At 39.2% G+C, this 27,963-nt stretch overlaps 1 protein-coding gene and 1 pseudogene across 4 annotated transcripts; one reads left to right on the top strand and one right to left on the bottom strand.

The window, feature by feature from the left end:
• Positions 1-322: 322 nt before the first annotated feature.
• ZNF461 (zinc finger protein 461) lies at positions 323-25,281 on the bottom strand. Of its 4 annotated transcripts, none has more exons than XM_070499027.1 (6): positions 25,144-25,281; positions 22,689-23,643; positions 21,048-21,139; positions 11,959-12,085; positions 11,061-11,156; positions 323-2,020 (listed from the first exon to the last, which is right to left on the bottom strand). In XM_070499027.1, exons 3-6 carry the CDS (start codon positions 21,054-21,056, stop codon positions 630-632), a joined length of 1,623 nt encoding a protein of 540 aa, XP_070355128.1. In that variant the 5' UTR covers positions 21,057-21,139; positions 22,689-23,643; positions 25,144-25,281; the 3' UTR covers positions 323-629. The 4 variants fall into 4 exon arrangements, with proteins under 4 accessions (XP_070355128.1, XP_014704272.2, XP_070355129.1 ...); XM_014848786.3 differs by lacking the exon at positions 25,144-25,281 and adding an exon at positions 13,240-13,281 and having other exon boundaries at positions 22,689-22,834; XM_070499028.1 differs by lacking the exon at positions 21,048-21,139.
• On the top strand, positions 25,103-27,963 carry LOC106836088 (uncharacterized; annotated as a pseudogene).

The raw sequence follows: 27,963 nt of genomic DNA, 5'->3' as shown, positions 1-27,963 counted from the left end.
GGACGCCGCCACAGGATGGCTTGGTGAGCGGTGTATAGGTCTGCGCCTGGGATCTGAACCTGCAAACCCCAGGCCGCTGAAGTGGAGCACACAAACTTAACCACTACACCACCAGGCCAGCCCCCTAAAGTGTCCATTTTAAACAAAAAACTATGAGACATACAAAGAAATAGGCCCCTCCATGACTATTTACTAAGTGACAAAGGCAAATTGCCATGAAGTATGTCACTATAGGAGGTAAAACCTCTTCCACACACATGCAGTAAACCTTCATATGTGCAGGTATGTCAGAGCACGAAGAAAGGAGCAACACACACATATTGGATATCTCAGGCATTTGTGGGATGGGGAGAAATTGTTTTCATTTTATTTTTGCCACACTTCACTGGTTTCCACAAAAACAAACAATTTTATAAAATTTATTTCCAATAGTGGTCACTACAATAACTCGGAAACAACATTGAAGATAGCAATTTTTATCTTTTAATAACTTTTCCATTTTCCCACTTGAAAAAATAAATTTGACCTTCAAGGTTTACTGAAATAAATCAATACTAATGAAATTCAGTATTTTACCAAGCTTTCCCTTAAAAAAAAAAAAAAGAAAATGTGTAATTCCAAAAATCATTTCAGGATGCTAGACTAGCATGGGGGGAGGAGAGAGGAAACCTTACTGGCATCTCAACAGTATGAAGTGTCTGATGTAGATTAAATTGTAAGCTATGATTAAAGGCCTTCCCACACTCATAAGGTCTCTTCCCAGAATGAATTCTCTGATGGTGTGAGAAGCTTGAATGATAGCTAAAGGCCTTCCCACATTCCTTACATTCATAGGGCTTCTCACCGGTATGAATTCTCTGATGTTGAATAAGGTGTGAATGAAGTCTAAAGGCCTTTCCACATATCATACATTCATGAGGTTTCTCACCAGTATGAATTCTCTGATGTCTTTTGAGGTGTGAGCACTGTCTAAAAGTCTTCCCACACTCCTTACACTCATAGGGTTTCTCACCAGTATGAATCCTCTGATGCAGGGTAAGCTGTAAGCCATCGCAAAAGGCCTTCCCACATTCACTACACTCATAAGGTTTTTTGCCAGAATGAATTTTCTGATGGTGAGAGAAACTTGAGTGATAGCTAAAGGTCTTTCCACATTCTCTACATTCATAGGGTTTCTCACCAGTATGAATTCTCTGATGTATGGTAAGGTGGGAGCGATGCCTAAAGGTCTTTCCACATTCTTTACATTCGTAGGGTTTCTCTCCAGTATGGAGCCGCAGATGTTCAGTAAGTTGAAAGCCACGAATAAAAGCCTTCCCACATTGCTTACATTCATAGGGTTTTTCACCAGTATGAAGTCTCTGATGTTGAGTAAGTTGTGATCGCTGCCTAAAGGCCTTCCCACATTCCTTACATTCATAGGGTTTCTCACCAGTGTGAATTCTCTGATGGAGAATAAGTTCTGAGCCATAATTAAAGGCCTTCCCACATTCTTTACATTCATAGCGTTTTCCACCATTATGAATTTTCAGATGTTTAAATTGTGAGCAATGAATAAAAGCCTTCCAGCATTCCTTACATTCACTGCACTTGTTACTATTTTGAATTCTCTGTTGTTCAGTAAGGTATGATGTATTAACAGTTTCTGCACATTCCTTACATTCAGAAAGTTTTTCGTTAGAATGAGTTCTTTTGTGATGACTAAAGAATAAATGGTAACTGAAGTTTCTTCTACATTCTGTACATTCAAAGATTTTCTGTCTATTATAAAATTCCTGAGTGAGTAAAGTATGTTGGCTAAATATGGGCACGTGTTCACGGTTGATAATAAACTGCCTGAAATAGCCCTCCTGTTGTCCCTGTTGTCTCTCAAACTGAATTTTGCATTCCCAAATATCTCTGAAAATGTACTTCTCAGGATTATGGCTTTTAAATTGTTCCATGATTGCCCACTGGGATGATTCTGTCTCATAAATTCTTTTTGGAGATAACTTCTTGGGCTTACACCTGGACACCAAGTCTGAAAGATAAGAAAGACAATTTAATTGTTGGTTTTGTGTTACAAGAGAAATAAAATATCTATGGTACAAAAGAGAGATAACTGAAAATAATTCACATAAGAAATGAAAGGTTTGGAGAGCTCTTAAATATCGTAATGCAATCGAATGAAAAAATGGTAAGGAGGACACAGAGAAATGAGAGCTCATGATAAAAGTGAGGGAGTTAGTTAACAAGTCAAGGCAATTATTCTGAAATTTTGATCTGCCTCAGAATCACCTTGGGAACTTGTTGCAAGTATGGATATTAAGGAAACATTCTAGATCAACTGAATCAGAATTGACCAGAGTCAGTTTTGGAATGAGATCAACTCACTCAGAATCTACAAGAGGCAGCCGGCCCCGTGGCCCAATGGCTAAGTTCGAGTGCTCCATTTTGGCAGCCCAGGGTTTCACCAGTTCGGATCCTGGGCACGGACATGGTACCGCTCATCAGGCCATGCTGAGGTGGCATCCCACATGCCACAACCAGAAGGACCCACAACTAAAATATGCAACTATGTACTGAGGGGATTTGGGGAGAAAAATAAAAAGCGGGGGAAAAAAAGAAGATTGGCAACAGTTGTTAGCTCAGGTGCCAATCTTTAAAAAACAAACATACATATGTATATATATATATATGGAATAGCCAAAACATTCCTGAAGAAAAACAAAGTCAGAGAACTTCTCTGACCTATGATAAAGAATTATCATCAAGACTTGTAAATTAAGACAGTGTGGTATTCACATAGGGCTTGACCCATGCAAAGACCAGATACAGACCCACATAGGATACACAGCAGAAGGGTGAGAAGAAAAAATAAATTATTTAATGAATGATATTAGAACAACTAGCTATAGATATGAAAAAACAATTACCTCTGATCCCTACCATACACCATAAATACATAAAGATAAACTCTAAATGGATTAAAGACTTAGAGAAGTTAAAGGAAAAACTGTAAAGCTTATGGGAAAAAATAAGGATATAAATATGAAAAACACCTCAAGGTAGAATGGATATCTTAAAGACAAAAAGGCTAACTAGAAAAGAGATAAACTAAAAGAAAAATGGGAATAAAATCTGAATAGGCATTTCACAGAAGAGGAAACACCAATGTTAAATAATCATACGCAAAAATGCTCAAACTCAGGAAGCAAAGGAATTCAAATTAAAATATAATGAAATACAATTTCATATTCATTACAGTGGTAAAAATTAAAATGTCTAAGAATTTCATCTGTTGTTAAGATGAACCACCAGAATTATCACACACAGCCAGCAGTAACATAAATTAGTACCAACACTGAGGAAAAGAATTTAGTGTAATATAACGTTGAAGATGTACATGTTCTATGATGTGGCAATTCTAATTCTAGTAAATAGCCTGAAGAAAATCTTGTAGGGAGACATGTGTAAGAATAGTCATAGCACCATTGTATATATTAGCAAAATTTACAAACAATCCAAATTATAACAGCCAGAAAATTGTGGGATGGAGTATTAAACAGCTGTGAAAATAAACTCAGGCATAAAACAGTATGGGAAAATTATTAGAAACCATGTGGTACGAAATAACCAAATCACAGAAGAGACATAAGCATTATCATTTTTAAAAACTCAAAAACAAGCAAAACACAATAAGATAGTGTTTAAGGGCATACACAAGTGTGGTAAACTATTAAAAAACAGAATAGTCATAACAAAATTCAAGATTATGGTTATCTCTGGAGATGTAGCAGGGGATGGGATCAAGGAGAAGCATGCAGGTAGCTTCCTGGCACTGATAACACTCAGCTCTTAACAACTCACCAGACAGATAAGATACCTCAGATTAAATGAAACATTCCATTCTCTCTGGAAAACACCATGACAAGACACAGAAAGCTCCGTGGTACCAGCTAGTGGGCTACACGCATTCCAAGCTGATCTTAATAGCCAAGTTGCGTGTCTGCCAGAAGTCAGTTGTATTTGTTCCCCTCCTTGTTTATACCACTAGATGAAATGAGTGTGAAAACCAGCTGTTTCACTAAGCTTACTTCTTTGGAAAGACCGGATAATGGCAATTACTTAAGAAAAAGCAAAAATAAAAACTGCTACAAGAAAAAGACTGGCTTTGGGAGGAACAAAAATGAAGTGCTGTCTATATGATCTTCCTCTTTAGAGAAATCAAAGCAAATCAAAGCAAATATCACAGAAAATGCATATTCTAAGGTTCATTTTATTTATTATTTTACTGAGGTCATATTGGCCTATAGCATTGTGTAAATTTCAGGTGTACATTATTATATTTCAGCTTCTCTATAGACTGCGTCACGTTCACCACCAATTGTCTAGTTTTCATCCGTGACCATACATATGTGCCCCTTTACCCCTTTCTTCCTTCTGCCTCCCCCTTCCCCGCTGGTAACCAACAATCTGTTTCTCCTTATCTATGTGTTTATCTTCCACTTGTGAGTGAAATCATACAGTATTTGTTTTTCTCTGACTGATCTAAGGGTAATTTAAAAAAGATTTAAAATCTCAACCACACAGATTGTGTAGACTCACATTCCCCTGCTTCTTCCCCTAAATATAACTAAAAATCCTAGAAATTACCTACCAGACAAGAACAAAGGAACTTTAAAAGATGGAATGAAGAAGGTAGACTGGTTAGGATTCTCTGGACTTGAGGAATTACCACATGATAAGTTCCGTGGGATTTCTTTTTATCTCCCATATACCCCTATAACAGGCACTGAAGAGGCCTACACACACACACACACACACACACACACACACACACAAATCAAGATATAAGTCTGTTCTCTTCAGCCAAATGACCAGGAACATGCAAGCCCTACAGACCTAGTAGGATCCCCGGCCCCTCTGCACAACCTGGGCCCCAGCAACAGTTTCATCAGCCAGCTGCAGGAGCAGCAAGAAGTCCCAGTGCCTGATCCACCAGTAGCAGCAGCAAGAGGAAGTCTCTCGCTGTCCCAGCCCCCACTTCACAACCAGGGCATTGGCTGACAGATCAATCCACTCAGAAGGGCAGCATTAGCAGAGTCTTGCATCTCCCCACTCGCCACTCAGTGGCATAAGGAAATCCATGCCCAGTGGTGTCTATATCTGCCTCTCCCATTCTGCAGAAAGTGGCCCAGCTACAGTGGGTGTCTGTGGAAGCTTTCTGTCCTTGCAGACAACACCATCAGGGATTGAGTAGGAGCTCCAGCAGTACCAGAGGTATGAAGATCAGAATAACATTGCAAGGGCTCTGAAAACTAAGCTGCCATTAGAACTAAAACCTGCAAAAGTAGGCCAGATCTATACACTAAGCCTAACAGGGTGACCACCTGCTAAAATAGAAGATTTAAATAAAATCAAGACTCTCTGAACATGGTAACTAAAATGTCCAGACACACTGAAAATCATACCGAAAGCCAGGAAAACCAAAGTCTGAAGGAGAAAAGATAATCAACTGATACCAATACCAAGATGAATCAGATGTTGGAATTATCTGAAGGATTTTAAAGCAGTCTTCATAAAAAGGCATTGACATTCCAAACTCTCTTGAAACAAATGAAAAAACAGAATATCTCAGAAAAAATAGTGGTTATAAAAGGAACTAAATGGAATGAAAAATATAATAACCATTATAAAAGACACACTGAATGATCTTAAGAGCAGAGCAGAGATGACAGAGGCTAAATTCAGTGAACTTAAAGACAGAATTCACTTAATCTGAACAACAATTTAAAAAACACACTTAAAGAAAAAGAACAGAACCTCAATCCCTGTGGGACAATAACATATCATATGATTACCAGAAAGAGAAGAGAAAAACTGTGGGACTGAAAAAGTATTCAAAGAAATAATGGTTAAAAACTTCTCAAATTTTGTACAAGACACATATCTATAGATTTAAGAAAGTGAGTAAATTCCTAATAAGAAAAATCCAAAGAAACCAAAACCAAGATATACATTTCTGAAAGCTGGACAAAGAAAAAATCTTAAAAAATAGAGAGAAACATACATTATATATTGATAAGAAAGAAACATCAATTTGAAAGACTATGGATTTCTCATGTGAAACCATGGAGACCAAAAGGAAGTGACACAATACTTTCTTAAGTGCTGAAAGAAAAGAACTGTCAATCTCAAATTTCACACCCAGTGAAACTATCCTTAAGGAATGAAGAAGAAACAAAAGGCATTCTCAGACAGAGGAAAACTAAGAGAATTTGTTTTTGCAGACTTGCCCTTAAAGAGTGGCTAAAGGAAGCTCCCCAACACAAAGAAAATTATAATAGAAGAAGGTTGAGACCTTCAGATAGAAAAGAACAATAAGGGCTGGCCTGGTGGTGCAACAGTTAAGTGCGCACGTTCCACTTCTCGGCGGCCTGGGGTTCTCTGGTTTGGATCCCGGGTGCAGACACGGCACTGCTTGGCAAAAGCCATGCTGTGGCAGGCGTCCCATGTATAAAGTAGAGGAAGATGGGCATGGATATTAGCTCAGGGCCAGTCTTCCTCAGCAAAAAGAGGAAGATTGGCAGTAGTTAGCTCAGGGGTAATCTTCCTCAAAGAAAAGAAAAGAAAAGAAAAGAACAATCGAATAGGCAGAAATAGAAGTAAACATAATAGACTATCCTTCATCCCATGAGTTTCTTTAATCCTATTTTATAATTGAAACAAAAATTATAACACTATCTCATGTGGTGATCAATGTCTGTAGAAGAAATACTTAAAACAATTATACTAAAATTGGGCAGGGTAAAGAGACCTAATGGATGTAAGGTTTCTGCACTTCACTTGAAGTGGTAAAATGTCAACACCAGCAGATTATGATTAAGTATGTATACATATGGTAATACCTAGAACAGACACTAAAAACAACAACAAAAAACCCCAAAGCAATATATTAAAAACATTATAAATACATAAAAATGGAACTCTAAAAATATTTGAGTAATTCATAGGTAGGAAAAAAAAAAAAAGAAACAGAAGAACAGGAAATAGAAGGAACCAGTAGAAAACAACAAAAAGGCAGACTTAAGCCCTAACATATCAATAATTACTTTAAATGCAGATGGTCTAAATCACCAATTAAAAGACAAATTGGCAAAATGGACAAAAACCATGGTGACTACAAGAAACTCCTTTCAAACATAATGATACAGTGAAGTTGAAAGTAAAAGGATGGAAAAATATACATCATGTAAACATTACTCAAAAGAAAGTAGAAATAGCTATATTAATATCAGATAAAGTAGACTTTGGAGTAAAGAAAACTAATAACCACCACCAACAGAGCTTCAAAATGCATGAAGCAAAAACTGATACAGCTGAAAGAAGAAATACACAAATTACAGTTATAGCTGGGGACTCAAGTATCCTACTCTCAGCAATTGACAGAACTACTACACAGAAAATCCACAAGGATACAGAAGAGCTGAACAAGACCATCAACCAATAGGATGTAATTAACATTTATGGAACGTGCTGCCCAACAGCAGAATACACAATGTTTTTAAGCACACACTGAACATTCCCCAAGACAGACCATGTTCTGGGTCATGAAGCAAACCTTAAATTTAAAAGAATCAAAATCATATTGAGTATGTTCTGCAATGTATATAGTAAAGAATTTAACCTTACTTAAAGAGAGGTCTGGGTTTTGTCTTCATCTCCAGGGAAGTAATCTCTACAAAGAGTGTCTTTGTTTATGTGGAGCCATGGCCACCAGACATTCTAATAATGGGATTTATGTTGGAGGCTTGGAGCCATGTGGCAGGAATTCTCCTCTGGAGAGACTGAGACTAAAGGTATCAGCTCTACCTCCTCAAGGGCTGGAAATTATAAGTCAGCTACATGGACAGCCAGCAAGGAGCCCCAATAAAAATTCTAGATATCAAGGCTCAGGTGAGCTTCCCTATTTGGCAATACTCCATGCATACTATCACACACAGTTGATGGGAAAAGTCAGCACTGTCCATGACCCCACTGGGAGAGGACAACTGGAAGCTCTGCATTCAGAACTCTCGCAGGCTCAGCCCTATGTACTTCTTCCCTTGGCTGATTATAATCTGTATCCTTTTGCTGTAATAAACTGTAACTGTGAGGATGACAACTGTCTCTGAGTTCTATGAATCCTTCTAGTGAATTATCAAAGCTGAAGACGGTCTTGGGAACACCTGAAATTGCAATTGGTGTCAGAAGTGAAAGACTCTTGTGGAAAGCTCCCTCTAACCTTCACATGAGACCATAATGGAATCAAACTATAAATCAATAAAAGAAAGACAACAGGAAAATTTCCAAACACTTCCAAATAACATTTCTACATAATCCATGGGTGAAAGAGAAAATCTCAAAGAAAAAAATTGTTAAAGGATTATAATGACATATATATATCCTCTATATGCAGGGATATATATATATCTATCTAGAGAACCTAAAGAACTCTGAAAATTCAACAGTAAAAAACCAATCAGATTTGAAAATGGGCAAAAGATATGAATAGACATTTCAGTGAAGAGGATATACAGATGGCAAATAAACACATGAAAAGATGTTCAACATAATTTTCCATTAAGGAAATTCAAATTAAAACCACAATGAAATATCACTATCCGCCTATAGTATGGCTAAAATGAGAAACAGATATAACATGAAATGCTGGCTAGGATTCAGTGCAACTTGGGACCACTCACACATTGCTGATGGGAATGTAAAATGGTACAACCATTGTGGAAAACAGTGTGGCAGCTTACCATACCACCCAGCAATTACATGCTTGAGCTTTATCCCAGACTTATTTACACACACAAACTTTTACATGAATGTAAGGAACATATATATATATATATATATGTATGTTTATGTTCATATATACGTGTGTGTGTTCATTACATTCATGTACTATATATATACATGAGAGAGAAAAAAGTCAATCTCAAAAGGACACATTCTGCAGGATTCCATTTGCGTAACATTCATGAAATAACATAATAATATAGATGTAGAACAGATTAGTGGCTGCCAAGGGCTAAGAATAAGGGAGGATGGGTGTAGCTATAAAGAGGTAACACGAGGGAGTCATGTGGTGATGGTACTGTCTAGCATTTTGACTACTGCAGTGGTGATACAAATCTCTATGTGATAAAACTGCACAGAGCTATACACACACACAGACACATACACAACTGAGTGCATGTATAACTAGTGAATTCTGAATAAGTTTCTATGGATTGTACCAATGTCAGTTTCTCAGTATGATATTGTATTGTAGTGTGTAAGATGTTAACATTGTGGGAGGCCAGAGGAAGGGCACATGGGACGTCCCTGTTCATTTCTTTGCAATCTCCTCTGAATCTAAAATTATTTCAAAATAAAAGTTTTAAAAAAGAAATCATCACACCTATGCAAAAGGAAAGGCCTGGCCAGGCATCAAAAATTGATAAAGGAATGACATCTTTAAATGAAAACAAAACACTTAGGAGAGTATGTATCAGTTTTCCATGACTCTGTATTCATTTCTTAGCGCTGCCATAACAAAGTACCACAAACTGCTGGCTTAAAACAATAGAAATATACTCTCTCACAGTTCTGGAGTACTACAACGAGTCACAGACGTCATCAAAGACCTCTAAACTGTAGAATGAACCTGCTCTTGGCCTCCAGGACCCTACATCTTCCTAGATGAACTCCTTCCTTCTGATCATCCCTCTGCCATCTCTACCTCCTCAATGTAGTAATTTTCTTTGACTTTCCCAATTTCCAATCAATCTTAGTTTTCATAAGTATTCCATTAGAACATCTATTCACATGTTCTTGATCCATTGAAAATGTCTTTATAACACTTTAAAAAAATGTATTCCCATCACCTAGCAAAGCAAAACTTGCATGATTTTTTTTTAAAAAGATAAGAGGGCTGGCCCGGTGGTGTAGTGGTTAAATTTGTATGTTCCACTTTGGATACCCAGGGTTCCCGGGTTCAGATCCTGGGCACAAACCTACACACTGCTCATCAAGCCATGCTGTGGTGGTGTCCCACATACAAAACAGAGGAAGACTGGCACAGATGTTAGCTCAGTGACAATCTTCCTCAAGTAAAAAGAGGAAGATTGGCAACAGATATTAGTTCAGGGCCAATCTTCCTCACCAAAAAAAAGAGAGAGAGAGAGCGAGCGAGAGAAAGAAAAGAAAAATTAAACATTCTGTTGATTGCATCCTTTGATGAACAGAAGTGTTTAATTTTTTTTAAAGATTGGCACCTGAGCTAACATCTGTTGCCAATCTTTTTTTTTCTTTCCTTCTTCTTCTCCCCAAAGACCCCCAGTACATAGTTGTATATTCTAGTTGTGAGTGCCTCTGGTGGTGTTATATGGGATGCTGCCTCAGCATGGCCTGATGAGTGGTGCCATGTCCACACCCAGGATCCAAACCAGTGAAACCCCGGGCCGCCAAAGTGGAGTGTGTGAACTTAACCACTCGGCCATGGGGCCAGCCCCCAGAAGTTCTTAAATGTGAGGTACTCTCATTTGTCTATTTTGCTCTGGTTACCTGTGTCTTGGTGTCATATCCTAGAAATCAGTGCCAAATCCAACGTCATGAAGCTTTCCATTTTCTTCTAGGTTTTTTATAGTTTTGAGTCTTACATTTAGTTCTTGATCCATTTTGAGTTAATTTTTATGTATAGCATAAGGTAAGGATCCAACTTTATTCCTTTGCACGTGGATATCCAGTTTTCTCAACAGTGTTTATTAAAGATAGTTATTTCCCCCATTGAATGGTCTTGGCACTCTTGTCTAAAATCATTTGGTGATATATCTGAGTTTATTTCTGGGCTCTCTAGTCTATCTCACTGATCTATATGTCTCTCTGTATGCCAGTACCACACTGTTTGATTACTACAGCTTTGTAATTAAGTTTTAAAATCAGGTTTTCCCTCCTAATCCGTCTAAAATAACCTTACCAGCCCAACATTCTGAGCAGCTGGCCTACTCCTTGAACAGCTTCCTGCTTCCTGATCAATGCTCACTCACCTGGGCACCGTCCTCCTGTCACTTCCCTCACAACCATCCAGGGCTCCTTCCCTTGCTCCAAGGAGGAGATCACAGCTGGCTTACAAACAGAAAGTCCTGGTTATAAGAAAAGAAATGGAGATCAGGTGGAAATGGAAATACCCCAATACTGTGATTTAAAATTGATTTTAAAAAATAAACTATAGGTCAAAATGGTACTTGATAAGGTCTACAGAAGAAAGGAGAAAGGATGAAATATTCATATCAGGTAAACTCAGAATCATAAGAAACAAAGCAAACAAATAGGTAAGAAATGTTATTTAAATTTATTTAAGCTTTCTCTCTTTATTTTGCTATGAGGAAAAAAGAAACTTCCTGAGATACTTATTCTCAGATATTTTTCAATGTTAAATATTTTCCAAGTCACAAAGTTCTTAGAATGTAACTTTCAAATGCAAACTGTTTAAAAGAGAGTACATTTGTTGTAGGAAATGGAAGTGTTCATTTGAGCTGTAACTAGTGACACTTCTTCATCCAGCCCATCATGACATTAATTTGGAAAACTAAAGAGGTTCACATCCAGGACCCATATGATTAGTTTTAACTAGGCTAGTACACCTGCAGCTTTAGGGGCAGTGAAACAAAAGAGAAAGCCTGGTTTCTTTGACCACATCGTGCTTTAATGGTACAGAATTCCAATTCTGCTCCTGAATCATCTGGAAGAAAGTCAGTTATAAGAAAGGACCAGAGGAAGGTGTGAGGATGAGGAAAATGAAGGTGCACATCCATTTAGCTGTGCTCATTTCTACACAAAGAGAAAATTCATCTAGTTATTTGAAAGGTAGCCCTGAAATCTATAGGGGAGAAAGCAGAAATTCCAAGAAACAGCTTCTGAATTATTAGAGGCAGCTAACTTTACCCAGTGAAACCAAGTTGCTGTAGTTCTCCAACATCACGTCTTTGTACAAATTCCTCTGTGCGGGGTTCAGGCACTCCCACTCCTCCTGAGACACATCTATAGCCACATCTTGGAACATCACCAACCCCTGAAATGGCAAATCGCAGTCATGTTTTTGAAATTATAAGAAACATTTTACAAAAGGAAGAAGAGGTGCTAAAGGAGGCAGTGCAGGAAAGCACGGGATAGTGAGTGTTATACACTAAGGCTGGGTGACACGGGCGAAAGAGGAACTTAAGGAGACTGAAGCAGAGTGCCTACGTGCTCTTAAACAATTAAGACACATCCTCTTGCACAGAGTGGAAAACTTCTGTTTATCAGTCATCTAGAAATTAAGAAAATAAGCAGAGATTTCCAACTAAGTTAAATAGTTGGAAAATTTGAATCTTTCCAGAATATCTTACAAAAATATCCATATTGAGAAAAAGGACTTGAAGATTTTTTTTTCATCATTATGACTATCATGTCAAAACCATTTTTACTTTTCATGCAAATTCTTACGTAAACATCTGGTGCAGATTGTATTTTCCAAAAACAGACAGAGCAACATCTCCCACCCCATATGCTCTTCTTCAATGTAATCTTGTCCTGCCCCCTACCCACCCACCATTGGTGTGGGGTCGATGTCCTCTGCCCTCGAACCTGAACCTGGGAGAACACTTGTGACTTACTGAACTTGTAGAGTATAGCAGAAGTGACTATGTGACTTGTGACGCTAGATTACAAAAATGTCTCATACTTCTGTCTTACTCTCTTGGGACGCTTGTTCTTGAAGCCCAGTCACCATGCTCCTAGGAAGCCCAAGCAGCCCATGGAATAGCTCATGTGAAAAGGAAGGACAGCCGCCAAACCGCAGCCCTGACTGAGCTCCTAGCTCACATGCAGCAACAACTTGCAAGCAGGTGAGGGAGCCAGCTTGAAAGTGGATCATCCAGCTCCCAGTCAGGCCATCACAGCTGATCCCATGTCAGAACAGCAGTGAGCCATCCCTACTCAGTCCTGTTCAGACTGCAGATTTGAGAGCCAAACTATGATTATTGTTATTTTAATCTACTAAGTTTTGGGGCGGTGATGTAGCAAAAATAGTAGCTTAACATCTTTTTTCCTTAATTGGTAGCATAACATTTGATCTTATAAATAAAGATCTCATAAACTTGGACTTGTACGGTGGACAAAATCTCTCAGGTCTTTTCTAAGGCATATATCATTCCACTTTTTGCAATTACACCTGGGAGAGCTTACCTGTTATCATCCAGCACTCTTCCTTGTACACTTTCCATGTTCCTAAGTTAGAGAATACTGATGTAGAATGATCCAGACTCACATAGACGTGACCTAAGTCTAGCATATCCAGTTCAATATAAAATTTGGTTTTGTAACTGGTGCTCATTTATTTCCTGGAAAGACCTTCAATCTTTCTATATGGAAGCACCAATCATATCTCCACCAAATCCTAATGCCTCACAAAACAAAAAGTCTCTCCACCCATGAGATCAACCTACACCAATTCTCATAATGTCTAATTGAAAAACTCAAAATTGTGGAGAAGTTCAAAGTTTCCCATGTGTAACTGATTAATCATTTTCCCCTGAGGACACCATTTCCTGGGAGGACATCTCAGGTGTGTGGCTGTTTTTCCTCCTACAATCTTCATACCACTGTCCTCCCTGCCCCTTTGCTTGTATCAGACAACTGTCCCTCAGTCTCTAAAATCTAATGTCATCACTGCATCAGACTATACTATGCATTCTCTCTCCCTGTTGCAGTGATTTGTTGACATCCAGATTTCTGCCCCTCAGGAATTTTAGCTCCTGGCTCAGTGTCCCTATCTCCAACACTACTGCTACCTTAATTCTCAGTGATTCAAATATCCACATACCTATTCCTTCTAGTATCCTGGCCTCCCAGTTCCCTGACTTCCTCTCTACTTCAATGATCTTGTCTTCCACCATAGTTCACTCACTTCTTATGTCACTACTCTAGACCTCATCATTAGTAGTAACTGCAACATCTGCAAAATATCGAGTAATCCTTCTTTCTGGTCACCTTTATGCTGTCACTCACCACTCTCATACCTCTTCTCCCCTTAAATTCTGTGTTCAGCTAATCACCCAACTTTACAATCACTCCCAATGTGAACTCTCCCTCTAGAGGGCCCAGAAATAAACCCACACATATATGGTCAACTAATTTACAACAAAGGAGCCAAGAATATACAATGAGAAAGGACAATCTCTTCAATAAATGGTATTGGGAAAACTGGACAGCCACATGCCAAAGAATGAAACTTCACCACTGTCTTACATCACACACAAAAATCAACTCAAAATGGATTAAAGACTTGAAAATAAAACCTGAAGCCACAAAACTCCTAGAAGAAAATATAGGTAGTAAGCTCCTTGACATTTGTCTTGGTGATCATTTTTTTGCGTGTGTGAGGAAGACTGGCCCTGAGCTAACATCTGTTGCCAATCCTCTTTTTGCTGGAGGAAGACTGTCGCTGAGCTAACATCTGTGTCAGTCTTCCTCTATTTTGTATGTGGGATGCTGCCACAGCATGGCTTGATGAGCATGTGTAGGTCTGCCCCCAGGAACTGAACCTGGGCCACCGAAGTGGAGCACACGAACTCAACCACTACACCACCAGGCCGGCTCCCAATGATGATCTTTTTGAATTTGACACCAAGAGCAAAAATAAATAAGTGGGACTACATCAAACTAAAAAGATTTTTCACAGCAAAGGAAACCACCAAGAAAATGAAAAGGCAACCTACAGAATGGGAGAAAAATTTGCAAAACATGTATCTGATAAGGAGCTAACATCCAAAATATGTAACTCATACAACTCAATAGGAAAAAAAAAATCTGATTAAAAAATGGATAGAGAATCAAATAGACATTTTTCCAAAGAAGCCATACAGATGACCCACAGGTACACGAAAAGGTGCTCAACGTCACTAATCACCAGGGAAATGGAAACCAAAACCACAGTGAGATATCACCTCACGCCTGTTAGAACAGCTGTTATCAAAAAGACAAGACATAACAAGTGTTGGTAAGGATGTGGAGAAAAGGGAACCCCTGTGCACCATTGGTGGGAATGTAAATTGGTCCAGCCACTATGGAAAACAGAATAGAGGTTTTTCAAAAAATTAAAAATAGAACTACCATGTGATCCAGCAGTTCCACTTCTGAGTATTTATCTGAAGAAAATGAAAACAATAACTCAAAAGATATCTGCACTCCATGTTCACTGCAGCATTATTTACAACAGCCAAGACGTGGAAACAAGCTAAGTATAATCCTGCCATTTGCAACAACATGGATGGACCTTGAGGCCACTATGCTAGGTGAAATAATTCAGAAAGAAAAAGACAAATACCATATGATCTCACTTATATGGGGAATCTAAAAACAGAAAACAAAAAGTCAAACTTATAGATACAGAGAATAGATTGGTGGTTGCCAGAACTGGGAGGAGGTGGGTGGGTGAAATGGATGAAAGTGGTCAAAAAGTATAAACTTCCAGCTATAAAATTAATAAGCCCTGAGGATACAATGTACAGCATGGTGACTATAGTTATTAATACTGTACAGTATATTCGAAAGTTGCTAAAAGAGTAGATCTTAAAAGTTCTCATCACAAGAAAAAATAATTTTAAGTATGTGTGGTGATGGATGTTAACTAGACTTACTGTGGTGATCACTTCATAAGTGACAATATATATATTAAAGCATTATGTTGCATACCTGAAACTAACATAATGTTATGTGTCAATTATATCTCAGTTAAAAAAAATCCCTATCTTTAGCTTACTGATTTGAAATGTCACTTTTATCACAGGTTAAATTACCGTATTTCTGGATGTTCTATTCTGTTCCCTTGATCTATTTATGCTCCAGTGCCATAATGCTTTAAGTATTATGCTTTACATTATGTATAATTATAAGTAATTATCTGATAAAGCTAATTTCTTTTCTTCAGAAGAGATTAACAGAATCCAGAGTCAACAATATACAATGTTTAGTATATAATAAAAGATTAATAGAAATGATTACTAGTAAAGATTACTAGAAATGAAAAAAAGGAAATGTGACCCATACTCAAGCAAAAATCACTTGGGCCAGCCCTGGTTGCTTAGTGGTTAAGTTTGGAGTGCTCTGCTTTGGCAGCACGGGTTCGGTTCCTGGGTGCAGACCTACACCACTCATCTGTCAGTGGCCACATGTTAGCTCAGGGTGAATCTTCCTCAGCAAAAAGTAAAGAAAAGAAAAGAAAAGAAATCACTTAATATAAAATATCCACAAATGATTCAGACGCTGAAATTAGCAGACAAAGACTTGTGAAATTTAGGTATTTTAAAAAAGAACCAAAGGCAAATCCTGAAATTGATAAATGAACTATCTGAAATAAAAAATTAGTTTGATGGGATCTATAGCAGATTAAACACAGTAAAAGAAAAGATCACTAAACTTCAGGACAGGTCTCTAGGAATCACCCACTGAAGCCCAGAGAAAAAAGATTCAAAAAAGAAGTGAACAGAGCCATAATGACCTATGACCCAAGTTACATAAATACAAAGAAACTACACCTATGCTCATTATAATAAAACTTCTGAACACCAAGGATAAGGAAAAAAATCTTAAAAGCAGCCAGACCTTCTCCCCCAAAAAAGATACATCACACAGAGGGGAACAACAATACAAATCAAAGATTAATTCTCATTAATAACAATGGGGGCAAGAAGACAACAAAACACTATCTATAAAATGCTGAAAAAAAGCTGTCAACCTATAATTCTATAGCCAACTAAAATCCTTTAAAATGAAAGTGAAATAAAGTTTGGGGTATTTTGGTTTGTTTTTGAGACCAAAAAAATAGCTGAGAGGATTCTTCACCAGAAGCTATGTCCTACAAAAAATGTTAAAGGAAGTTCTTTGGGTGGAAAAAAAATTGATACTAGGTAAACATTTCCATCCACAGGGAATGAAGAGTGCCAGAAATGGTAAATTTGGATGTAAATAAAGATATTATTTTCATTTCATGATTTATTTAAAAGATAACTGACTATGTAAAGGAGAAAAAGCATGTGTGGTTTAAACATATTTATAAATACAATATACAACAATAATAGCAAAGAAGATGGGAGCGGGAAATAGAAGTATTCAGCTGTAAGATTTCTGCGTTATATGTGAAATTGTATAAAATTACTGGAAGACTCTAGTAAGATTGTTTCTTTAAAGGCACACTGGATACTTTAGAACAAGCCCTAAAACAGTAAAAACAGTACAGCTAATAATGCTATGATGGAGATAAATGAAATACTAAAAAATACAAGACTAATGTAAGAGAAAGCAGGAAAATAGAAAAAAAAGGAAGAAAGAAGGGATGACAAGATGATCGATTAAAACCTAATAATTACATTCAATTTAAAGTCAATCTAGAGGTCAGCAAACTTTTTCTGAAGAGTCAGACAATAAATATTTTAGGCTCTGTGAGTCACATACAGTCCCTATCACATATTTTTCTGTTGGTTTATCTATTTATAACCCTTCAGAAATGCCAAACCATTTTTAGCTTGAGGGCGGTACAGAAACAGGCTGTGGACTGGCTGTGGCTGGCATGCTATAGTTTGCCAGCCCCTGGTCTAGATACTTGAAGGCAGAGAGTGTCTGACTGGATAAAAAAGTAGAATCAAACTATATGGTCTTACTTGAGATATAGTTAAAGCAGGTTAAAATAACAGGATGAAAAAAAAGATATGCCATGAAACAACAGTAAAAGGAAGCTGAAGCACTTACACTAATGAAGAGAGTAGAATTCAAGAAAAATAATATCACCAAAAGGAATATTTCATGATAAAGGGGTCAAATCATCAAGAAGACAGCAATCCTAAATATGCATGTACCTAATAACAGAGCTTCAAAATACATAAAGCAAAAACTGACAGAACTGTAACAGACGAATTCACAATGTTTCAACAGTTCTCTCTCAGTAATTCATACGCCAAGTGATAAAAAATCAGTGAAGACACAGAATAGTGTCTCATCACTACAAACAACTTGACCTAACTGATAAAAAGTCTACCCAATAACAGTATAATACCAACTTTTTTTTCAAGTGCACATGGAATATTCACCAAGATAGTCCACATTTTGGGCCATAAAACAAGTCGCAATAAATTTAGAAGAATTGAAATTACACAATATGTTTTCTAACCACAAAAGAAATAAGTTATAAATGAATTATCAGAAAAATCTGATAAAGTCCCCAAATATTCGGAAGTTAAAGAACACTCTTCTAAATAACCTATGGGGAAAAGAGGAAAGGGAATTTTAAGCTGGAAAGAGAAGGGAAAATTAACCCAAAGTATGCAGAAGGAAAGAATAAATAAGGTCAGTAATCAATGAAATAGCAAGGGCAAACTAGAAAGAAAAATCAGTAAAACTAAAAGTTAGTTCTTTGAGAAGATCAATAAAATTGATAAAGTGCTGGTATACTGATCAAGAAAAAAAGACAAATTATCAATATCAGGAATTAAAAAGAGTACCTCACTACATTATATGACAGGCATTTTAAGGATAATAAAGGAATATTATGAACTCTATGCCAATAAATTTGACATCTAAGTTGAAGTAAACTAATTCCTTGAAAGACAAATTACTAAACTGATTCAAGAAGAAATAAAAATCCCCAAAACCCTATATCTATTAAAGAAATTAAAATATCCCCATGAAGAAAACTCCAAACTCAGATGGTAGACTAGTTTTCTACTGCTGCTGCAACAAATCACTACAAATGTTGTAGCTTAAAACAACAAATTTATTACTTTACGGTGCTATAAGTTAGAGGTGCAACAAGGGTTTCAGTGGACTATATCAAGGCGCGCGCCTTTCTGGCATTTCCTGGGAGAGTCCATTTCCTTGCCTTTTCTACCTTCCAGAGGCCACTTATATTCCCTGGCTTGTGGCCCCCTTCTTCAATCTTCAAAGCCAGTAAGGTTGCATTTCTCTAACAGAAGTATGCGTATTCCATCCTCACATCTCCCTCTGACACTGGCTCTTCAGATAATCCAAGATAATCTCCCTACCTCAAAACTCTTAACCACATTTGTGAAGTCTCTTTTGCCACGTAAGGTAACATATTCACAGGTTCCAGGATTAGCATGTAGACATCTTTGGGGGGTCATTATTGCCTACCACAGATGCCTTTACTGGTGAATTCTATCAGACAATAAAGGAAGAAATTATACTAATTCTACAAAAAACTCTTTCATAAAATAGAGGAAGAAAGCCCGTTTTCAGATTTACTTTCTAAATTAAGGTAGGATAAAGACATTTTCACATAAAGACAGCTGAGAAGCTTTGTCACTAGATGATATAAACTATAGGGAATGCTAAGGGAATATCTTCAGGCTAAAGAGAAATGACAACAAACAGAAATTCAGATCTCAAAAAGAGAGAGCAATTGAAAATGGTATATTTGTGCTTTCTCCCATTTCTTTCCTGATTCAAGGGTTAGTGATTTATCTTATAGATTTATCTTATTAGTTATAATTATTTCCTATTCTCTAAAGCCTATAATTTTTATCTTTGTAAATCCTTTCCATATTTCCTTTTAACATATATTTTCATTATTTTTTGTTGGAAGAATTTAAAGCTATAACTTTCCTTTAGAGTCTTGCTTTCACTAAATCCCATGGCTTCCAATATGTATTGCTATCACTGATTACTAGAAATTCTTTACTTTTAGATTCTATTTCTTCTTTGATCTAGGAGTTATTAAAACAGATTTTATAAATTGTTGGCAAGAGTAACTTTATTTTTTCTGATTTTGTTATTAAATTCTAGTTGTATTTCACCGTGTTCAGAGGATAGTGTTTATCATTTCTACTTTTTACTTTACTGTGGCTTAATATTTTGTCATTTTTTTCCAAATGATTCATGGACACTTGACAAGAATGCACAGTCACTATTATTAGGATACAGAATTTTCTATATTATCAATAAGGTACATTTCATGGAGTATATTATTTAGTACTTCTATATCCTTACTAAATTTTGTCCACTTGGCTTGACTTTGACTGAGAGAGTAAATTAATGTCCCCTACTGCTGGCAAGTGTCAATTTCTTCTTCTATCTGCTCTTCTATTTGCTTTAGGAAGGTTGCTGCTATAATATTTGATGCAAGTGTATTCATAACTATTACATCTTCATTTTGAAATTTACACCTTAGAATTATATAGTGCCCTTCTTTGCCATGTTTAATGGTGTGATAGAGCCTGAATTTTAGTCTGTTTTCTTTTAGTTTCCATTTACCTGATGTAATTTGTCCATTTTTTTATTATCCTTTCTGAATCACGTAAATGTCGGATGTAGAGAGTTAAGTTTTTCTTTATGACTCAATCTGAAAGCCTTTTTCTTTTAATAGGTGAGCTAAAGCTTATATACATTTATTGATAAGACATATATTTGCTCTTTGGTCTTAGTTTTATCATATAATTATTTTGTGTTTATAAGTATACATATATCTATCTATGTAAGTATATATATATCAGTGTGTCTTAAGTCTTGCACTATATAAGTTAGTTATTTTGTGACTCTCTCTCTACAAGTTAAGTTCCACTAGGGATGATTTGTATGTGTCTGATTTTTTTTCCCCACTGATTTATTCCTAGTTACCCAGAAGAGTGCCTATCACATAGTAGGTACTCAATAAATATGTTAATATTTCAAACCAAAGTTCTGACAAGAGAAACATTAATATTTCCCTCAAAAGAAGTATTTCTGTTCTCTCCTTGTGCCTGGCAGAAGACAGCATATGAGAAATGAGGAATGATTAATTGACTAAGTAGATGAACGGTGGTTAGAGAAGAAAGGAGCAAAACAAGGAAAAACCTGAATTTCTGGCACCATCACTTACTCACTCACTAGTAAGTTATTGTAGAAGATCCAGTTAGGTAACAACATCAGGATAAAAAATGCAAATATTCATATGAACTACAGAAAAAAAGAATACTTCAGTTAGGAACAAGAAAATACCAACTTACATGGTCCATGGCTTTTTTTAGAATTCAATGTATTTATTAGTTCTCTTCTTGGTTCCACTTTAGAAGAAAATCAGAGTCCAAAGAAAGTGTTGCTGGATGAGAGCAGTTTAAAAAAAAAAACATAAGATGGTTTTGTCTCTGAGTTCCCAAAGTGCTAATTTAGACTGGCAGTTTTCTTGCCCCTTCATGTCTCCTATTCCTGGTCCCTATACACACATATGTAATAAATCAGAGAGAAGTTGGACAAATCCCAACTTTACTCCAAACAAGGAGGGAACCCAGCGACAGCAGGATGGATTCAGGGAAGACCGGGCCCAAGCTCTTTAGCAGGAGGGATTTAGAGAGGCAGACCAGGGTCCCCACACTACGATGAAATGGACCCAAGTGACCTGCTCAGACCTATCCTGACCAGATCCTCACAGAATTAGGAGGAAAAAGAAAAGGAAATGGATATTATGAAAATATCAGGGAAACAGGAAATGACCCAAAATACCTAATATACCTGTAACAGGAATTTAAAAAATAGAGACTAAAACAACAAAGAAGGAAAAGAAGAAATAAATAGAACAAAAATTTCCGGAGCAAAATAAATAGTGAGTTTTTAGTTTGAAGTACCAGTGAGAATTAAAGAATCAGACCTGGAAGCATCCTGGAAAATCTTTGGCAGTTTAATCCCTGAACACAGACAAAAAGATCTAAATATCTTCTAATAAAAATTACAAAACAATTTGTATTGTAGTCTAATCTTTGGGGAAAAAATTCCTATGTACATAAGCATATATATGCATGTTAAAGAGGGTGAAAGCATTTGCAGTAAAATGTTCAGAGTGGTTGAGAACTATAGATAACTTCTACTTTAAATAATGTAACAAAGGAATGTTAAAACTTAATATGAACATTTCAGATAAGCAGCACCTGATCATTTTAGACACTGTTTTTGAATGTGCAACAGTGCCATTCTTTACTCCTGTTCTAGGCGTTTCTAAGAGGAACGGCAGAAGTAGTGACTTAGAGAATTATGAGACACGAGGCCTTTCTAGGAGCTCAAACTTTGTGTGACCTTGAGTGTGGTGTCGAGCAGACGTTGTCTGTGACCACGGTAACAATGTTTCTATGATTCCTGGTGATATGTGTAAGATCTTCGGGTAACTATTGGGGATGAGTACTAAGTGGGTAGTTTTTTTACCGTATATGTGGCTTTGTCTGGGGCTGTGAGATGATGATACACATGGGATGGATTTTGAGATTTTGGCTTTGTGTCGTGTGTATGAATCTACAGGTGCTACTGGAATGTCTCCCTAACTGCCTGATTGCGTGAGCCTGGGGGTAACGTTTGTGTAAATGCGCTTTTCTTTTATGTAAGTAAATGGGGCTTACACAAATAACCACCCGCAGTCGTGGTCACAATCACATACGAACTCCATTCACACAAACGGTCACGCACACAATTATAGTCACAAAAGCACGATCACGAATCCAGGCGCTGTCACAACAAACACACGAACACTTAGTGCGGGCACAAACTCGAGTTTCTCACGCACTCACAGCAACTCAGTCCACCTCCCCCGGGCTGCCCCCGCACTTAGAGGCCTAATAGTCCACACTCCTCCTGCCCGGCCCTGGGGCTCCCGGATTCCTCACCTTCAGCATCCCCAGGAAGGGCTCTGGGCTGAGTCCTGATTCGACTCCAGGTGAGGCTGCAGGCCGAGCCCTGCCTACGAGACAGGACCAGGGTAGCACCTGCCTCTGCAGACCACTCCGCCGCCGGCCCCACCGGAAGTAGGTGCACAGCTGCGGCCTCTGGGAAACGTAGTCCAGGGGAAGGAGGCGGGAGCGAGCGACGTAGGTCCTCTGCCGCTCTTCGGACTGCACCTCAGCAGTTTCACTCCGGTCTGGAGTGACGCCGCGACCTCCCCGTCTCCGCGGCTTAGGTCCTGGTTTTCCGTCTCACCTGGGGACCTCGGATCTCTCTGAGGACAGATTTCAGGCTTGGCACAATGGCTGTCCCAGCACCTCAAAGGGGACGCGCGCGTGCGCTGGCTCGGAGTTGTCTGCTGCGGAAGGATCCGGCTCAGGGCGCGCGGTTGCCCTAGATTTGTTTTCTAAGTCCACACGTGTTTTCTAAGTGTGGCCGAGGGTGAGTCTGCTCGAGAGGGAGAGGATGTGTGTCACCGACTGTGCAGGTGGGCAAGCGTGAGCAAATCCGTATGTTAAACGGGTTTGAGACCGTTAGGGATAGCGGATGCGCGGTATGGCCGGGCGGGTTCAGGCGGTGGGCTCGGCCGCCTCGGTGACTGTGACGTGGTGTGACGTGACGAGCCCGTGAGGCCGGGGGGCTGAGGACGCGTGCTTGCCGGCGGCGCCACGCGGCGGCGACCTTGAAACCTCCAGTGGGAGACTGCGCTGGCGCTGCCTGTGACTGGCCGACGGGTTTAGCTGTGGCGTGTGTCCGTAAGTTCCATGGGAGAAGGGGGGAAGCTGGTCTTTCGGGACCGGGAGGGGCCCAGGTGGATGAATCACAGATCCCTGGGGAAGGGCCAGCTGGTCCTGAGCCTTACACGTGTGCTCGGGAGAGGTGTGCGGTGACATTGTGTGCCTGTGTCGGGGAGAGAGAGACCAGTATTGACTGAGAGGGGTGGAAGCTAGTCCAGATTATCTGCCAGAAGGGACAAGTCTATGGGAAAGATTTTTAACCTCGTTGAGAGGCCAGGAACTGCACCTCTAAGTACGATGGGAGCAAATGTATCTGTGAGAACAAGTGGTCGTGTTTGTGTGTGTGAGTCTTGGTCACCTGTGTGAGGTGGTTTGCACCTGAGACTACTGTCCCTGGAAGAGGGCGTTGAGTGAAACAGGTGCAGTATGTGACAGTGGTTTGTGACTGTACCCAAGTCTCCGGATGAACTGTATGACAGTGAAAGAGCAGGTGATTATAACGTTATGACTTTGAAGTTGATATGTGAGGTTTAACTGAGTGTGATTGAGTGGGAGATCATGTGAGAGATTTGGTGTGTTTTTGTGTGTTTGCAACTTAGGCAAGTTAAAATCTCGATGGAAGATTGTGATTGTGATCTGAATGTAGTAACTATATGAGACTGAAATATTATGAATGTGTGAGGTTGAGGATGAGGAGATACCTACTCTAAACCTCACTTTACTTACCTCTAAAAAGATAAGGGTTAAGCTTCTTGAAGTATCAGTTTTACTTGAAAATTAAATTTTCAGCGGAAATTTTAAAAAATCTAAGACTAAAACATGATTTTTAAAATATGAAATAGTAATTTATTGTGATAAAGAATGCAAAATGACCATGAAAGAAGGTTTCAAAAAAAAAAATCTCTGTTATAGGGTAACTGGGAATATGGTTGGTATTCTTTGGTGGAGGTGAAATAGATGGGCAATTTACTAAATTCTTACTCCATCTGTATAAGCAGAAGAGTTCTAGGTCAAGTGAACAAAAACCTAACATGAATAATAAAAACAGAGTGTCATGGCCCCTCAGTCAGCTCCCAGACTTGACCCTGTGTACAGACCCAGAACCCCTTAAATGAAAGACCCTGCTACATTGCCAAAAATTAATTTAATTTTTCCCCAAGCCTTCCCAAAGGAACCTATCCCCTTTACCAGGGTGACTGTACATTGAGGAAAAGGAAATAATCTGAACTTTCAGGTACTGAAAGGACGCTGGCTCTGAACTGACACTAATTGCAGGAGACCCAGAACATCACTGTGGCCTACCAGTCAGAGTAGGGGCTTATGGAGGTCAGATGATCAATGGAAGTTTAGCTCAGGTCCATCTACTGGTGGGCCCAATGGTGCTCCAACCCATCCTGTGTTTTTTCCCCCTAGTTCTAGAATGGATAATGGAATAGGCATACTCGGCAACTGTCAGAATCCCCACATTAGTTCTCTCACCTGTTGAGTGAGGGCTGTTATGGTGGAAAAAGACACATGGAAGCTACTAGAACTGCCTCTATCTAGAACACTAGTAAAGTAAAAGAAATACTGCATTCCTGGAGGGACTGCAGAGATTGCTGCCACCATTAAGCACTTAAAAGATGCAGAGAGGTGATTCCCACCACATCCCCATGCAACTTGCCTGTCTGGCTTGTGCAGAAGACAGATGGCTCTTGGAGAATGAAGATGGATTATCGTACCAGGTGGTGACTCCAATTGCAGCTGCTGTAACACATATGACTTCATTGCTTGAGCAAATTAACACATCCTCTGGTACCTGGTATGCAACTGTTGGTCTGGGAAATGTTTTTTTCCCTCCATCTCTGTTAATAAAGACAACCAGAAGCAGTTTGCTTTCAGCTGGCAAGGTGAAGTACAGCACTACACCTTTAATGTCCTGCCTCAGGGGTACATCAGCTCTCCAGCTATATGTCACAAATTAGTTCACAGGGATCTTGATTACCTTTCTCTTCCAGATGTCACACTGGTCCATTACACTGATGGCATTATGCTGATTGGACCTATCAAACCTAGGGGACCTTTGCTCGTGTAGTGAGCAAAAAGTGGCCACTACTCTAGACTTATTGGTAAGACATTTGTGTGTCAGAGGGTGAGAAATAAATCCAAGAAAAACTCGGGCCTTCTACCTCTGAAATCTCTAGGGATCCAGTGGTGTAGGGTATGTCACGATATCCTTTCTGAGGTGAGGGATAAGTTGTTGTTGCATCTCGCCCCCCCACAACTAAAAAAAAAAGGCGCAAAGTTTCGTGGGCCTTTTGGAGGCAACATATTCCTCATTTGGGTGTGTTACTCTGGCCTAATTACTGAGTGACCTGAAAAGCTGCTAGTTTTAAGTAGGGCCCAGAACAAGAGAAGGCTCTGCAACTCTGCAACAGGTCGAGACTACTGTACGTGCTGCTTTGCCACTTGGCCATATGGCCCAGCAGATCTATTGGTGCTTGAAGTATCAGTGGCAGATAGGGATGCTGTCTGGAGCCTTTGGCAGGCCCCTATAGGTGAATCACACAGAGCAGGCCCTTAGGCTTTTGAAGCAAAGCCCTGCCAAAAGAAACAGATTTTGATGTGCTACTGGGCCTTAGTAGAGACTGAACACTTAACCATGCGCCGCCAAGTTACCATGTGACTTGAGCTGCCCATCATGAACTGGAGGTTATCTGACCCAAGAAGCCATTAAGTTGGGTGCACATAGCATCACTCCACCCTTAAATGGAAATAGTATAAACGTGATCAGGCTGAGAAGGCCCTGAAAGCACAAGCAGTTCTCTTGTTGGGCGGAACTTGAAGGAATGCACCTGGTTGTTTATTTTGCTTGGAAGGAGAAATGGCCAAATTTGTGATTATATAGCTGTTCATGGGCTGTGGCCAGTGGTTTGGCTGGATGGCCAGGGAGTTGGAAGGAACATGATTGGAAAATCGGTGTCAAGGAAGTCTGGGAAAGAGGTATGGACCTCTCTGGGTAAAAGTGAAGATATTTGAAAAAAAAAAAGTGAAGATATTTGTGTCCCATGTATGCTCACCAAAGGAGGATTTTTATAAAGTGGATAGGATGACCCATTCTGTGAATACCACTCAAATTCTTTCCTCAGCCACCCGTCATCACCCAGGGGGCTCATGAACAAAGTGGCTGTGGTGGCAGTAATGGAGGACACATATGGGTTCAGCAACATAGGCTTCCATTCACCAAGGCTGACATCCCTACGGCCACTGTTGAATGCCCAGTCTGCCAGCAGCAGAGACCAACACTGAGTCCCTGATACGGCATCATTCCCTGGTGGCAGGTTGATTACATTGGACTGCTTCATCATGGAAGGGGCAGCATTTTGTTCTTGCTGGAATAGACACTCTAGATACAAATTTGTCTTTACTGCACATAATGCTTCTGCCCAAACTACTATCCGTGAACCTGCAGAATGGCTTATCCATTATCCTGGTATTCCCTGCAGCTTTGCTTCTGATCAAGGAACTCCTGTCACAGAAAATGAAGTGCAGCAATGGGCCCATCCTCATGGAATTCACTAGTCTTACTATGTTCCCCACCATCCTAAAGCCGCTGACTTGATGGAAGAGTGGAATGATCTTTAGAAGACTCAGTTACAATGCCAGCTAGATGCCAGTACCTTGCAGGGCTGGGGCAAGGTTCTCCAGAAAGCTGTATATGCTCTGGATCAGTGTCCAATATCTGGAGCTGTTTCTCACATTGCCACGATTCATGAGGCCAGGAATCAAGGGGTAGAAATGGGAGTGACAGCACTCATTATTACCCCTAGTGACCCAGCAGCAAAATTTTGCTACCTGTCCCCACAGCCTATGCTCTGCTGCCCCAGAGCTGTTGGTTCCAAAGGGAGAGATGCTTCTCCCAGGAGATACAATGATTCCATTGAACTGGAAGTTAAGACTGCTGCCCGGCCACTCTGGGCTCCTCGTCCCTCTGAATCAATAGGCAAAGAAGGGAGTTACTCTGCTGACTGGAGTTACTGATCCTTACTAACAAGGGAAGTTGGACTGCTGCTCCATGGGGAGGTAAGGAAGAGTATGCCTGGAGTACAGGAGATTCTTTGGGCATCTCTTAGTATTACTGTGCCCTTGATAACAGTGAATGGAAAACTACAACTCTATTCAGGCAGGATTACTGATGGGCCAGATCCTTCAAGAATGAATGTTTGGGTCATCTCACCAAGTAAGAAGCACAGCCAGCTGAGGCGCTTGCTGAGGGCAAAGGGAATACGGAATGGGTCGTGGAAGAAGGTAGCTATAAATGCCAACTATTACCATGTGACCAGCTTCAGAAGTAAGGACTGTAACTGTCATGAATTTTTTCCCTTATTTTCTTGTGTGTGTGTATATATATATATCAAATATCTCTGTTTTCTTCCCTTTTTATCCATTTATCATGTAACATAAAATGTACTTACCTTATATCATAGTATTTAAGTATTGTTAA

This window comes from Equus asinus, chromosome 26, assembly GCF_041296235.1.
Source record: "Equus asinus isolate D_3611 breed Donkey chromosome 26, EquAss-T2T_v2, whole genome shotgun sequence".
Classification (NCBI taxonomy): domain Eukaryota; kingdom Metazoa; phylum Chordata; class Mammalia; order Perissodactyla; family Equidae; genus Equus; species Equus asinus.
This window is presented reverse-complemented; position numbering and strand designations above follow the sequence as displayed.

Excerpts from the sequence above, each read along its gene's own strand:
- ZNF461 (XM_070499027.1), bottom strand. Across the intron at positions 11,157-11,958 it reads CAGCAACTTGGTTTCACTGG|GACTTTCTGTTTGTAAGCCA; the intron begins GTAAAGTTAGCT and ends TCTTATAACCAG. Across the intron at positions 2,021-11,060 it reads GACAGGAGGACGGTGCCCAG|ACTTGGTGTCCAGGTGTAAG; the intron begins GTGAGTGAGCAT and ends CTTATCTTTCAG.